Genomic DNA, 16,027 nt, shown 5'->3' with positions numbered 1-16,027 from the left:
CATTGGAATGTCGTTCGGACTGGAGAAGTGTAGTCGGATGGTAACAAAGAGAGGGAAGGTAGTCAGAACTGAGGGGATTGAACTACCAGAAGGCAACATTGCAGACATAGAGGACAGTTACAAGTACTTGGGGATCCCGCAGGCGAATGGGAACCATGAAGAGGCCGCTAGAAAAGCTGCAACCACCAAGTACCTGCAGAGGGTCAGGCAAGTCCTGAGGAGTCAGCTGAATGGTAAGAACAAGATCCGGGCCATCAACACGTACGCCCTGCCCGTGATCAGGTACCCTGCTGGGGTAATAGGCTGGCCAAAGGAGGAGATAGAAGCCACTGACATAAAGACAAGAAAGCTCCTTACCATGCATGGAGGGTTTCACCCCAAGTCCAGCACCCTGAGGCTGTACGCTAAGCGGAAGGAAGGGGGCCGGGGACTGGTGAGTGTCAGCACCACAGTCCAGGATGAGACAACGAACATCCAAGAATACATTGGGAAGATGGCCCCAACTGACCGAGTGCTCAGTGAATACCTCAGGCAGCAGAAACCCAAGAAAGAGGAGGGAGACGAGGAACCATCATGGAAGGACAGGCCCCTGCACGGTATGTACCACCGGCAGATAGAGGAGGTGGCTGATATCCAGAAATCCTACCAGTGGCTGGACAAAGCTGGACTGAAAGACAGCACAGAGGCACTAATCATGGCAGCACAAGAACAAGCTCTGAGCACAAGATCCATAGAGGCTGGGGTCTATCACACCAGGCAAGACCCCAGGTGCAGGCTGTGTAAAGATGCCCCAGAGACAATCCAGCACATAACAGCAGGGTGCAAGATGCTAGCAGGCAAGGCATACATGGAACGCCATAACCAAGTGGCCGGCATAGTGTACAGGAACATCTGTGCGGAGTATAACCTGGAAGTCCCGAGGTCAAAATGGGAGATGCCCCCAAGGGTGGTGGAGAATGACCGAGCTAAGATCCTGTGGGACTTCCAGATACAGACGGACAAAATGGTGGTGGCTAACCAACCGGACATAGTGGTGGTAGACAAACAGAAGAAGACGGCCGTAGTGATCGATGTAGCGGTTCCGAATGACAGCAATATCAGGAAGAAGGAACACGAGAAGCTGGAGAAATACCAAGGGCTCAGAGAAGAGCTCGAGAGGATGTGGAGGGTGAAGGTAACGGTGGTCCCCGTGGTAATCGGAGCACTAGGTGCGGTGACTCCCAAGATAGGCGAGTGGCTCCAGCAGATCCCAGGAACAACATCGGAGATCTCTGTCCAGAAGAGCGCAGTCCTGGGAACAGCTAAGATACTGCGCAGGACCCTCAAGCTCCCAGGCCTCTGGTAGAGGACCCGAGCTTGAAGGATAAACCGCCCGCAGGGGCGTGCTGGGTGTTTTTTTTATATATATATATATATATATATGTATATGTGTGTGTATATATATATATATATATATTAAATATATATAAAATTGTAGGTTGTGTATCCTTCAGGTGTTAATGGGGTTATTGAAAATGTGTATATGTGCGTATGTGTGTATATACGTAGGTATGGATAGATAGAAACATATATGTGTATATATTAAAAAAAAAAAAAAAAAAAATTACACATAACATATAATGTAATTACAAGGAGGTATTTCTGTAGTCTATTGATACTAGATAGTGGAAAAGGGGTGGGATTAAATAAGCTTATGCTTCTTCCTGCTCCTTTTTGAACATGGACGTTATTTGGAGTTGTGGTTGCTCGTTTTCCTTTTGTTTGCTTTGTTCATTTGTCTCTTTTAATTCTATTTTTTTTATACTTTTTCAACATGTTCAAAATAAAGATTCAATCAATCAATCAATTTTATGTCAGGTAGTTACACTGTCATGATGTTATATGGCAAAGGCAAAAAAATGTTCCCTTTTTGAACGTGGTTGGGTTGTTGAACTTCATGAACTGCTTCTCTCTGAGGTGGGACGAAAAATGTAAATGTAAAGTAAAATGTCATTTGGAATTTCTTAAATGATCCTGAGGGTTATGGAATAAAAAAGTCAAGTGGAAGACCCAAAAAATGTCACCATTACTGAGCTGGAGGATCCAATTGGCTGTCAGTCAAGACCCTCAACCCAAATTAAGGCCGTTACTGTTGCCCCATAACCATCAGACGGCATCTGACACTGAAGGGCTTCAAAAACAAAAAAACTTCTTTGTCTCCTTGAACGCCACAGAACTGACTGTTTGGACCAGGGCTGTCCAACTCCAGGCCTCGAGGGCCGGTATCCTGCAGGTTTTAGATGTGTCCTTGATCCAACACTGTCATGGTTCGGAGTCTGCGACTCCGTGTTTATGTTTAGTTTATTAGTATTCTGTGATTTTGGTTACCTTGGGTGTTTGTACTCTTCTGTTTCATGGTTCATGTTCCTATGTTCTGTGTCCCCCCAGGCTGTGTTTAGTTTTTTTTTTTTGCCTGTCCCGTTTGGCTCTTTTGCCATCAGAATTATTGTCTAAAGGCAAAGAAAGATGCCCAACGGATTTACTTTACCAAATTGACCATCCCAGCCTTGCCATAATGGTCCATTTGATTCAACCTTTATTGTTTATTTTATTTTCACTTGCTGTATACGGGACAGACTTGACTGGAGAAAGAAGGAGAGAAAGAAAGAGGGAAAGAGAAACAGCTGAGAAGAGGGACGGGGGAGAAGGGCAAAAAACAAAAACCAACAGAATGGGCAGGAAAAAAAAAAATTAAAAAAAATTAAAAAAAAATGCATATATCGATCACCTGGATCACCTGTTGAGAAAGAAAAAAGAAAACAAGCAGAAGAGAACAGGAGTAATAGAATAAACAACATCACAATGATAGCACATAAGATCAACAGAACACAGTGTGCTTTGAGGTAGGAGCCAAAAGGGTGTAGTTTGTGGGTGCGATCACCCGTGTGTACACCTGTGAGCATGGACGCGCTTGTTTTTTTTTTTTAAAAGGTTCCTTCATGTAATGATCTGCTAGAGGGTGTGGGGGGGCCACAGCCCCGTCCTCCAGGGCATGAAGCAGGTATGGAGGAGATCAAAACTCCAGACATCCAGAGGCCCCCAGAACACAAGAGACCAAGGAAGACTAACAGAGGGGCAGCCACGCCACTGTCCCAGAAAGAGCTGAGGAGAGTCCCAGATGAGGGCTCACCCAGCAGCCACGGAGCAGAAGCCAGGGGGAGTTGCAGTGACGCGCCCGTGAGCTCCGCCGGCAGCCAGCTGTGCCTGAGTGACCGAGCCCCAGGCCGAGAGGCCGGGGGGCACCCCACCTCCGAAGTGGCCCGAGCGAGCCCCAGGCTCCAGGCCCCGATAAGCGGCCGCCAAGGAGTGAGCCGGCGTGTACCTGGACGCCCATCCCCAGACAGGCTGTGTTTAGTTGGTGTGTTACGTCATTGCGTGTATGTGTTTCCTGTTTTATTGCGAAGGTCTGCGTCTTATGTGAGTGTTTTCAGTTTGCCTCCCTAGTCTTGTCACGTTAATCACTCCCAGCTGTGTTCCCCACCTGTGTGTGATCTCCCTGTGTTCTCTGAGTGTATTTAAGTTGTGTCTTCTGTCATAGTAGTTGCTGGTTCGTCTGTGTTGTTTCCCCTCGGTCTCCCTGCATCTCTCCATGTGTATTTCCCCGGACCTCCCTGCATCTTCGTTTCTGGTTTGTTTTGTTAGTTTTACCCAGTTTAGGTTCCAGTTTCATGTTCCCAGTGCCTTTGTTATTTGTTTTTCCCTTCATTAATAAATACTCACCTGCACCAGAGCTGCCGCGTCCTGGTCCTAAATATTCCACACGGCTTGCCCCGGCAAACCGTGACAGTACGAACCAGCCACCATGGACCCAGCGGCAGTATATCCGTCCGAGGAGCTCCGGGACGACATTACATATAATGTGGAGATTCTCCTCGGGCTGTGGCTAGAGAACCCTCCAGAGGAGCTTCGCCGCACCGTGGAAAGTCGGCTACAACGGCTCTTTTCTGGCCTGCCATGGCTTCTGAAGTCGCTTCCTCCGACCATGCAGGCTTTTCCCCAGCACACACCGCACCTTCTCTCAGCCACTCCTGCCTCGCTGCCCGACTCGCCGGATGTGATCTTGCCCGGCCCGTCGGAGCCGTCTGCGGGGAGGAAACGCCGATCGCGCCGCTGGCGCGCCACCCCACAGCCGGACGTTCGGGCTTCTAATTCGCCGGCTGTGGTGAGTGAGGACTCTTTTCCGTTTTCGGACTGTATGACTGTTCATTCAGGGGCTGTGTTCTGTGCGGCGGATGATTATGTGAACAACGTATCCCCTGCCCCGCAGCCACACTCTGCTCAGTTAGCTGCCCCGCAGCCACACTCTGCTCGGTCACCAGTGTCTCCCTCTTTTCAGTGCCCAGTGCCACTTTCAGTTCAGTCTCCAGCGCCTCCAGTGCCACTTTCAGTTCAGGCCCCCGTAGCTCCAGAGTCACCTGTAGCTCAGGCCCCCGTAGCTCCAGAGTCACCTGTTTCTCAGGCCCCCGTAGCTCCAGTACCCCCGCTACCCGTAGCTCCAGTGCCCCCGCTACCCGTAGCTCCAGTGCCCCCGCTACCCGCAGCTCCAGTGCCCCCGCTACCTGCAGCTCTGGCTCCAGTGTCACCGGTCTCACACACTCACTCTATGCAGGGAGAAAGTCTAAGTTCCAGTCAGGGAATTTCTCGCGCTTTAGCTGCTTCAGGCATCGTTCTGCACTCCAGGGCTTCCCCAGAGGCTAGGTCTCAGTCCCCAGCTGATTCTGGACCCCTGAAGTCTAAGCAGCCACCTGAGAACTGCACCATGTCAGCATTGCCTGGGCAGAGCCCGTGCTCAGTGCATTGCCAGTCGCCTTTGTGTCAGCTAGTGGCCTCCATGACTGCTGGCTTAGTGATAACTTCGTCTCCTGTCCCCGCTGGAGGGTCCGAAGGACCGCTCCGGCCTTCGTCTCCTGTCTCCGCTGGAGGGTCCAAGGGGCCCGTCCGGCCTTCGTCTCCTGTGTCCGCTGGAGGTTCCAAGGGGCCCGTCCGGCCTTCGTCCCCTGTCATCACTGGAGGGTCCAAGGGATCCGTCCAGTCTGCAGCGCCTCTGGCTTCCACGCCGCCGCCTGCAGCGCTTCCGTCTCCGGCTTCCACGCCGCCGCCTGCAGCGCCTCCGTCTCCGGCTTCCACGCCGCCGCCTGCAGCGCCGTCTGGTCCAGCTGCAGAGCCGTCAGCCTCGTCTGGTCCAGCTGCAGCCTCGTCAGCCTCGCCTGGCCCAGCCTCCGTGTCTTCAGCCTCGCCTGGCCCAGCCTCCGTGTCTTCAGCGTCGCCTGGCCCAGCCTCCGTGTCTTCAGCCTCACCTGGCCCAGCCTCCGTGTCTTCAGCGTTGCCTGGCCCAGCCTCCGTGTCTCTGCCTTCAGCGTCGCCTGGCCCTGCCTCGTTTGGGTCTGCAGCTAAACGGCCGCTTTCTAGGCCGCTGGCCAGGCCACTGGCCAGGCGCCGTCGTGGGCGGCCCCCAGACCCTCTTCGCCTGAGTGGCCACCGTGGCCTTCCGCACGGCCGGCCCCTGGACCGCCATTGCCTGAGTGGCCGCCGTGGCCTTCCGCACGGCCGGCCCCTGGACCCTCTTTGCCTGAGTGGCCGCCGTTGCCTTCCGCACGGCCGGCCCCCGGACCAGTGCTGTCGTCGTTGCCGTTGCCTTCCGCACGGCCGGCCCCCGGACCCTCTTCGCCTGAGTGGCCACCGTTGCCTTCTGCACGGCCGACCTCCCGAACTGTGTCCACGTCGCCGCCGTTGCCGTCCGCACGGTCGGCCCCCTGAACTGTTTGGACTCCTGTGCTGGCCGGCCCCCTGGCCTCTTCTGTTTTGGGCTCTGTTTTCCTGTGCTCTAGTGTGCTTTTCTTTTGGTTTTGGACTCGTGTTTTGTTTTTCTTTTTGTCTTTTGATCTTCTGGTGCTCCTGTTTTGTTTTGCCTCGAGCCCTCCGTCCTGGGCCCCCACCGCCCGCCCTGGTCGGGTTGTTTTCTGTTTTTTCTGGCTGTTTTGTTCTTGTTGGGCTGTCTGGAGCCAGCCTTTGAGGGGAGGGGGGTCCTGTCATGGTTCGGAGTCTGCGACTCCGTGTTTATGTTTAGTTTATTAGTATTCTGTGATTTTGGTTACCTTGGGTGTTTGTACTCTTCTGTTTCATGGTTCATGTTCCTATGTTCTGTGTCCCCCAGGCTGTGTTTAGTTGGTGTGTTACATCATTGCGTGTATGTGTTTCCTGTTTTATTGCGAAGGTCTGCGTCTTATGTGAGTGTTTTCAGTTTGCCTCCCTAGTCTCGTCACGTTAATCACTCCCAGCTGTGTTCCCCACCTGTGTGTGATCTCCCTGTGTTCTCTGAGTGTATTTAAGTTGTGTCTTCTGTCATAGTAGTTGCTGGTTCGTCTGTATTGTTTCCCCTCGGTCTCCCTGCATCTCTCCATGTGTATTTCCCCGGTCCTCCCTGCATCTTCATTTCTGGTTTGTTTTGTTAGTTTTACCCAGTTTAGGTTCCAGTTTCATGTTCCCAGTGCCTTTGTTGTTTGTTTTTCCCTTCGTTAATAAATACTCACCTGAACCAGAGCTGCCGCGTCCTGGTCCTAAATATTCCACACGGCTTGCCCTGGCAAACCGTGACAAACGCAGCTGATTTAAATGGCTAAATGACCTCCTCAACATGTCTTGAAGTTCTCCAGAGGCCTGGTAATGAACTAATCCTTTGATTCAGGTGTGTTGACCCTGGGTGAGACCTAAAACCTGCAGAACACCGGCCCTTGAGCCGGCTCTTCACCACTTGGAGAAATGTTCCCACTCACCTCATGGAGATGCTTGCATCAAGCATGCCGCTACAAATTTTTGAAGTGATCAACAATAACGCTGCAGCTCCTCATTACTGAGTTCATGTTTGGAACTTTTATTTTAGGTTTTCAGATTTTTGTGGAGATGTGGTCCTAAACTTTTGATCAGCTGTAAAACAGCCTGTTTCAGTTTAAGTGTTGTTTTCAACAAATTGCATGCTCAAAAAATGTTTTGTCTCATTTCTTCTTGTTGCATGTTGAAGCTCTACTTGGAACCTTGTTAAGATCCAACCACTCAAAATATTATTTTTTGCCATTTTTCAGGTGGTCTTTAACTTCGGGACTGTATATGTCTTCTAATAATGTTGCCAAAGGGAAGCATGCAAAACATAAAAAGTAGAGTTTATCGTCATCACTCCATGACTAACTTTGTGTGTGCCAAAGACTCACAAACACACTGAAATATATTAAATGAGATTCTACTTAGGAAAATGTGAAGTTCAGGCAGTGGTGTTTGGGGGTCGGGTCACAAAAGTAACGTCAGATTTTGAAGTGACCACAGCTTCATTTCTCAGTATTACGATGATCTCAAAAACTCTACCAGTACAGTAAAAGCAAAAACAAACACACACAAAAAACGACACAGTGGAAGATTATCAGTCATGGATTGGTCTCCCCAGAGCCTCGACCTCAACATTACTGAAGCAGTGTGGGATCATCTCAACAGAGAACAGAAAGCTTTTTCTCACATACAAAGTGCAGATTTGAACAGATACACAAAGAATGTGAAAAAGCTCCACAATGATTAAACAGCTGCACTGTAAACAGTTTATGTACAACCTTGTTTCCAAAAGAAGTTGGAAGAAAAGAGCTGACATTTGGTTTTTATCTGAATGCCTGCTGTCGGTCACTTAGCTCGGTACACTGGGATCATGCAGCACTCTGGGATTTCTAAACCTTTTTCCACTTTCATCTGCAATGATCTACCTGAACAAACAAACAGACCAGTGGACGCTGATAGAAGCAAATCTCCTGGATAAGAGGGGAAACTGCTGCACTTTTCCAGATATAGAGTGATATGGAACACTAAACGACCCACAGCTCAGAGAAACACTGGTTTTCCTCCAGTTTACAGCTTGTCTAAAAATGGTGAAATTTGTGAGGAATGCTAGATTTTAACAGTACCACACTGAGGTGGTCAAACTCAGAGCCCTTCTAAACACCCTCTCAGCATCATCAGCGAGCTCACTGAGGAAAAACTGCAGAGCTCGACTGGTTATAGTGAAAGAGAAACCAGCTGTCAGCAGGGATCCAAACAGTGGAATGAACCTGCACACGTTATCTGCTCTCATTATTTTAGCTGTGCTTGGAAGTGTCGTCAACTCATTCAGGATAAGATCTGTAGTTATGGTGTTTGTGGCCAGCGGTGAATTGATGACAGCGCACAGATCAGTGTAGGAGACACCTGTGATGGCAGCAAGTCTCTTCAGCGATGGGCTGTCAAGACCAAACCCAGCTACATAACCTGTGACAGCAGCCTTTAAGGTGCTGTCAACCAGAGCAGAAATCCCCAGAGGAGCTGTACGTACAGCTGCAGACAGAGTAGCATAGAGTATTATTTCAGCCTGAAAAACTTCTTTCTTCTTCTTGATGATGTTGCATATGCCAAACAGCAGAACATCTCTCTGGTGTTCAGGAAGTTCTCTCTCTAGGGTCTCATGTAACAGAGGGAAGTCGTACAGGTGGAGCTCAAAGCTGGACACCAGGAAGACCTGCGGTGACTCGATGCCTAAATCTCTGAGTCCTGCGTAACAGAAGAAACACACGGTGTGAAGATTAAATGAGAAATGCAGACTAACACATCTGACTGTGGATTTCTTTGTGCGCTGCATCCTGGTGTAACTTCTGGTAATGTTTGGAGAAACTGTCTCAGTAATTGATGCCACGGCCTGCTTACACCAACACATCCTTTCACCCCTCAGCTGTGAAAGGCTGATAGCGGATTGTCATCATCTCGGCGAGAACGACGTGACGTTGGATTTTCAGATGGACACCATAGACGCATCTAGTAAAAACCTCAGACGAGTACAAATCTCATTGACCTTAACCTCAAGCTGAAGGTCGGAGGTCAACCTTTCTAAAAGTCTTGTAAAGATGATAACACAAGAAGGAAGTCAGCTGGGACTTTCATATTTATTCCATAGGTGCATCTACTCAGAGGCTGCAGGGTCACCAGTGATGTTTTTGTGAAACATCTTGCAAAACTAACTAAAATATAACACTTTTGTGTTACTCAAAGGTTGCATGAAAATACAGTTTAGTCATTAGTATGCAGAACTGTGGTGACGTTTACAGTGATGCACTATTGTGGACTGGTGCAGAGCAGCTGTGGTGTTCATGGTCAGTGTTAGGAGGAGGATTAGATTAGATTTATTCATCTACATCTTGCTTTTATAGTAATTAAACTGTCTATATGGGAGAAATGAACCATATAGCATGTGAAATATGTGCATATATATTGTTGTATTCAGTTAGCTCCATTGTAAGAGCAATCTTATTGCAGCAAGTTATTATGTGATTATTGCTGTGATCCTTCTGTTCATGCTGCATCACTACACCTGATCAGTGTTGGGAAGGTTCTTTTAAAATGATTACAGATTACAGATTACATGCCTCAAAATGTATTTGTAATGTAATCCGTGACATTACTCAATAAGAGTAACGTATTCTGAATACTCTGGATTACTTAATATATTATCAGGCGTTTTACAACTACATGAATGTCCTATTGCTGTGTGATTTATTACTATTACTGAAGGTTACTCTCCATACCAACACCAACTAGATGTTTAAATCTTAATATAAATGAGTAACCCCACAAGCTTGTGGGGATAGGTTAATTGGATAATCCAAATTGTCACTAGGTGTGAATGTGAGTGCGAATGATTGTCTGTCCCTGTGTGTTGGCCCTGCGACAGACTGGCGACCTGTCCAGGGTGTACCCTGCCTCTCGCCCTATGACAGCTGGGATAGGCTCCAGCGCCCCCCGCGACCCTGAAAAAGGATAAGCGGAAGCGAATGGATGGATGGATGGATAAATGAGTAACAGTGGACATTAGGTAAGGCTGCACTTTTTGCAGCGATCTCGTATAGAAAACTATTCCGCGCGTATATAAAACAGGTCCGCGGCTCCGAACCGTAGTAAAGGGACCTCTGGCTAATACGTTGGGTTCGTGTCGGGCTCGTAGCTGAAAACTAGCTTTACTTTGTTGTCTGGGTCAAGTTTGCTAGCGAGAGACAGAGAGAGGCATTGAAAGGCTGCTCCAACAGAGCACGAACACAGCGTACAGTCGAGTCTTAATAGCTTACTTACAACTGGGCTCGTCAGGCTCTCTTTTTGGCTGCAGTGGTTATTGTTATATTTACATGCTTCCAGCTCCTGTTTCTGCTTGGTGACAGCTCGTACTTTTCCTTTTTCTCCCTCCTCGCGCTCACAGACACATCACGGGTATGGCAGTCCATTCTCCCTGCAGCACAGACTACACTGCCGATCAGGCTACATGCTTTAGGGCAATGCCTGTAACACTCTGCCTATTGCCTTCATATTAAATAACTTTTTGAATAATAATTTAAAAAATATTTCTTCACATTATTATGCAGGCTGCCGGTAGAGGTTACATGGATTGAGACATGGGCTTTAGAGCCTTCTAATGCGTGTTTTGTTTGGGTTTCTGTCAATGGAGAATTGTACTTAGAGGTCAGTATAAACTTTTAATGATATAAGTTTGCATATGATAGAATACTGCATGATGACCTTTTGATGACTCAGACTGTTGTTCACTACAAGACTTGTTCTGTTCCCTCTTATCATACAAAGCAGTTTCTTCCCACAGCGATAATAAGAGTTTCACTCCCTACCAGGAAGAGGAGCCGCTTCTCGGCTCACACACACACACACACACACACACACACACACACACACACACACACACACACACACACACACACACACACACACACACACACACACAGATCAACATTCCTCTGATATGAACAGACATATTCACTAGGGGTGCAACGGTACACAAAATTCACGGTTTGGTTCATACTTTGGTGTCACGGTTCGATATTTTTTCGATACAAAAAAAAATGTTCATGCCTTTTTAATTTGTCATTTATTAAAATTATAAATATATATTTTAACTAAAAAGTACAGTTTTTAAATTATTATAATGAATCTGATTGAGGAATCACTCATCTTTGGAAAAGAGTTTGATGTAGGATGCTGTCAGAGTAAATGTGCAGTCATATTCATTGTGTTCCCACTAGTGCTGTCAGCGTTAATCTCGTTGAAATTACATTAACGCCACAACACGGCAAATCTCCGTTAACGAGCTACCGCGGATCGCCCCGTGCGTGGGGCTGGACGGCCAACACGTTAACGAGCTAACTGCGCTAACACACTAGCTCCCACCCATGTAATTGAGCATTGCGTGGTACATCCAACATACTGTTTTACTTTTGTCCATGACGCGCTTACCTTCAGGGTCATACGTCACATGAAAACCAAAATAGCTCCAAACGCCAGATCTGAATGAGGGTGGGGGAGGTTCAATTTGCCATGTTGCAAGGAGAGCTTAACTTCTGTCTCGCTAGCTTGCGCTGCGCTCAGTGGATCTGCGGTCAACAGTGCAGCCTAGGCGGAGTAGTCGAGCGCAGATCCACTGAGCGCTCAACACAGACAGCATCGTCAGAAGAAAAGTTGATAAAATAAATTAAAAATTTTGTATCGTTCGATACATATGCGTACCGAACCGAAAGCACTGTATCGAACGGTTCAATATCGATACGAGTATCGTTGCACCCCTAGTATTCACTGTTGTATTACCCTTATATACAGTGGGGCAAAAAAGTATTTAGTCAGCCACCGATTGTGCAAGTTCCCCCACCTAAAATGATGACAGAGGTCAGTAATTTGCACCAGAGGTACACTTCAACTGTGAGAGACAGAATGTGAAAAAAAAAATCCATGAATTCACATGGTAGGATTTGTAAAGAATTTATTCGTAAATCAGGGTGGCAAATAAGTATTTGGTCAATAACAGAAATACAACTCAATACTTTGTAACATAACCTTTGTTGGCAATAACAGAGGTCAAATGTTTACTATAGGTCTTTACCAGGTTTGCACACACAGTAGCTGGTATTTTGGCCCATTCCTCCATGCAGACCTTCTCGAGAGCAGTGATGTTTTGGGTCTGTCGCCGAGCAACACGGACTTTCAACTCCCGCCACAGATTTTCTATGGGGTTGAGGTCTGGAGACTGGCTAGGCCACTCCAGGACTTTCAAATGCTTCTTACGGAGCCACTCCTTTGTTGCCCGGGCGGTGTGTTTTGGATCATTGTCATGTTGGAAGACCCAGCCGCGTTTCATCTTCAAAGTTCTCACTGATGGAAGGAGGTTTTGGCTCAAAATCTCACGATACATGGCCCCATTCATTCTGTCCTTAACACGGATCAGTCGTCCTGTCCCCTTGGCAGAAAAACAGCCCCATAGCATGATGTTTCCACCCCCATGCTTCACAGTAGGTATGGTGTTCTTGGGATGCAACTCAGTATTCTTCGTCCTCCAAACACGACGAGTTGAGTTTATACCAAAAAGTTCTACTTTGGTTTCATCTGACCACATGACATTCTCCCAATCCTCTGCCGTATCATCCATGTGCTCTCTGGCAAACTTCAGACGGGCCTGGACATGCACTGGCTTCAGCAGCGGAACACGTCTGGCACTGCAGGATTTGATTCCCTGCCGTTGTAGTGTGTTACTGATGGTGACCTTTGTTACTTTGGTCCCAGCTCTCTGCAGGTCATTCACCAGGTCCCCCTGTGTGGTTCTGGGATCTTTGCTCACCGTTCTCATGATCATTTTGACCCCACGGGATGAGATCTTGCGTGGAGCCCCAGATCGTGGGAGATTATCAGTGGTCTTGTATGTCTTCCATTTTCTGATGATTGCTCCCACAGTTGATTTCTTCACAGCAAGCTGCTTGCCTATTGTAGATTCACTCTTCCCAGTCTGGTGCAGGTCTACAATACTTTTCCTGGTGTCCTTCGAGAGCTCTTTGGTCTTGGCCATGGGAGAGTTTGGAGTCTGACTGTTTGAGGCTGTGGACAGGTGTCTTTTATACAGATGATGAGTTCAAACAGGTGCCATTCATACAGGTAACGAGTGGGGGACAGAAAAGCGTCTTACAGAAGACGTTACAGGTCTGTGAGAGCCAGAGATTTTCCATGTTTGAGGTGACCAAATACTTATTTTCCACCCTAATTTACGAATAAATTCTTTACAAATCCTACCATGTGAATTCATGGATTTTTTTTTCCACATTCTGTCTCTCACAGTTGAAGTGTACCTCTGGTGCAAATTACTGACCTCTGTCATCATTTTAAGTGGGGGAACTTGCACAATCGGTGGCTGACTAAATACTTTTTTGCCCCACTGTATAAATAAAGACAAGAGCAGAAACAGAGCGTGAGTCACAGGGCCCCCACTCTCGTATGAGCGCTCTGTGACTGCCCTTGCAAGTAAAAACTGCAGCGTGTGTGTTTTCACTCTCTCACTCTCTTTAGAATACATCTCTTGACAGTTTCCACCGGCGTGGAATTACCAAAAACTAGAGAGGGCATAGCCTAACATATGAAACAGGAAAAGACCTCCATGTAATCCATTGATTCCTTCTGGTGTCCATGGACAGCGGTACTTTAGAGAATTAATGGTCACAAGTAATTGCAAGGTAAAAGACAACATTCATAAATCAAATACGTTTATATGTGAAAAATGACTTAAACATATAGATTAATACCATAAAGTCTCTTATAATGAAGAATGTCGTGGTCCCAGGGGTGAAAGGAGCATTAGGAGCTGTAACCCTGAAACTGTCATGGTCCTCCTGTGCTTCCCCGCCCTTCAGTCTTTCTCTATGTATCTGTGTGAATGTGTGTGAGCATCTAACCATGCCATTGTCTTGCTGGGCAGGACCACTTCTAGCTTCCTGCCCTTTGTTTGTTTCACCTGAATTTAATGAGCTCACCTGTTTGTCATGTTAGTCACTATGTTAGTGAAGTTACTCTACATTAATAAGTTGACTCTGTTTTACTTGCAGTCAACCTCATTTCACCACCTCACAGCCCTGGTGTTACCCTGAGAGAGAGAGAAAACTATCTGACTCTGACCTGTCAGTGACTGAGCTCTGGGCAATCAACACCTACACCCTGCTGCTCATCAGATACCCTGCTGGGATGATAAGATTCAGTAAAAGGACTAGATGTTACAATCCCTGATAATGCATTGCTTTAAATGGAGAAAATCTTGCGGGATGGCTGTTATGAGGAGAGGCAGCCCAGAAACTTTACCTGTGGCACCCATCGTTGTGTGCCTCAACTTTCGGTCTTTTACCGAAGCTAATCTGCCATTTTTTTTACTTGGTTGACGGGATGATCAGCAGGTGGAATCCATTTTCTTTCATCTGAGACAGCTGGCAAAAAAGCGTTTAACTGGAACATGGAAGAGAGAGCAAACTACTCCTGTGTATCCTCACTGCACTGTCTGTCCATTTTTACAGGGCAGCTTTGTAAAGTGACCTGTGCCAAATGGCCACCAGCTTTGACTGGGTGCCAGTCCAGTTCGTTTACACTGGTGCCAACTCTGGATCTGCCTCTAATAGTGGTGAAACAGAGCGTTATCATCAGGTTCTCAACAGGCACAGGGACCGGTCGGCTGACTCGGCATGGCTACAAGTGTTTTTGTTTATTTTGTCCCTTCTTGCTCCCTGTGCTCTACTGGGGTGGAGTTCATTGTGACTCCCGCCCCTGCAAACAATCATCTGATCAACACTCTCATGGGCTCACTACTTAAGGCAGCTGCTGGGAATGCCTCGTTGCTGGATTATTGTGTAACCCTCGTCAGTGTTTTCTGTAGTCATCAGCTTTCTTCAAGTTTCTCTTTGAAGGGCTATTCTAATACCAATCTCCTCTTTTCATGCCAGACTCTGCATGCCCTGCCCGAGGACCTGCTGCTGATCTGTTGTGAGTGTGGTGTGTTGGTGCAGTGTGAGCACGAAGAGGAATCCCCGGGAGGAGGAGTCCTGTGTGTGAATCACCCGCATGTGTTTTCCCCTCACTGCCCTCGTGACCCCTGGACGACCCAAATCCCCTTCCTTCACCTGTACATAGTGGCACTCGGTTTTACTGTATACCCTGTATAATAAATAAATATGTAGCCCAATAAGTATAAAATCCAGAAAGCTACACAACATGGGGCGGTTTTGTCACAAAACGGCTGTGTGCAGGTAAGAGAAGGAACCAAACGCAAACTGGCAGAGACGAAAAGTAAACTAAAAAACCCCACAGCTTTATTGCTGCCGTGGAAGGGAAACAGAACAAAACCAAACTGGGAAAACTAATAATAAATCATACAAGAAAACACAGGGAGAATCACACAGCTATGAGGGAGGACACAACACTGAACACGGGAAGACAGAGGACTTAAATAGACACGAGGTAATCAGGGGAAATGGCAACACATGGGGAAACAGCTGACACATATGAACCTAACCACATCACAGGGGAAACATAGGCTGTGTCCCAATTCAGGGTCTGCACGCTTGAAGTACGCATTTTAAGTGCGATTACATCACCTCCACGCGACGACGGCTGTCCCAATTCGAAGTGTACTTCAAATGCGTACTCCAAATGCGCCGTCGATTTCCCCAAATATCAAGCGTGGTCTGGTGCACGCTTCGTGGTCCCATATATCCCACAATTCATAGCGCGGCGGTGGGTGTGGATTATTTTGCTGCAAAATACGGCAGAAGGGAGCGGCCGAAGAGTGAACTGTCAAAAGTAAGTACTCAATATGACGTCACTTATTCATGTGCGAATGTTTAATAATGAAGAACATTAAAACAACAACATGCTGTTGGCCACATGTCGGCAAAGTTGTGTGACATTAGTGATGTTTGTACTTTCAGCGTTAACTTGGTTTTAGAGCCTCTACACACACACACACACACACACACACACACACACACACACACACACACACACACACACACACATACATACATACATACATACATACATACATACATACATACATACCATAATAATCTGACAATACTATAATATTGGCCATATTATATTTACATTACCACAGTGAGATGACTTTAGTCTC

General features: G+C 47.3%; 1 protein-coding gene across 1 annotated transcript; it reads right to left on the bottom strand.

Annotated features, from left to right (window-relative positions):
* Positions 1 to 4,184: 4,184 nt before the first annotated feature.
* LOC143414139 (interferon-inducible GTPase 5-like) lies at positions 4,185 to 14,221 on the bottom strand. The gene is made up of 3 exons (XM_076877863.1): positions 14,209 to 14,221; positions 7,985 to 8,598; positions 4,185 to 4,640 (listed from the first exon to the last, which is right to left on the bottom strand). Exons 1-3 carry the CDS (start codon positions 14,219 to 14,221, stop codon positions 4,185 to 4,187), a joined length of 1,083 nt encoding a protein of 360 aa, XP_076733978.1.
* Positions 14,222 to 16,027: the final 1,806 nt, after the last annotated feature.

The sequence above is a fragment of the Maylandia zebra genome, linkage group LG19 (assembly GCF_041146795.1).
Source record: "Maylandia zebra isolate NMK-2024a linkage group LG19, Mzebra_GT3a, whole genome shotgun sequence".
In the NCBI taxonomy this organism is placed as follows: Eukaryota; Metazoa; Chordata; class Actinopteri; order Cichliformes; family Cichlidae; genus Maylandia; species Maylandia zebra.
Note: the sequence above shows the minus strand (reverse complement) of the source record. Positions and strands in the feature narration are given on the sequence as shown.

Bases quoted from the DNA above. Each gene is read 5' to 3' on its own strand.
- LOC143414139 (XM_076877863.1), bottom strand. The intron at 4,641-7,984 runs GTGTGGTACTGT...CTCCCTGCATAG, and splicing joins CTCTGAGTTTGACCACCTCA to AGTGAGTGTGTGAGACCGGT.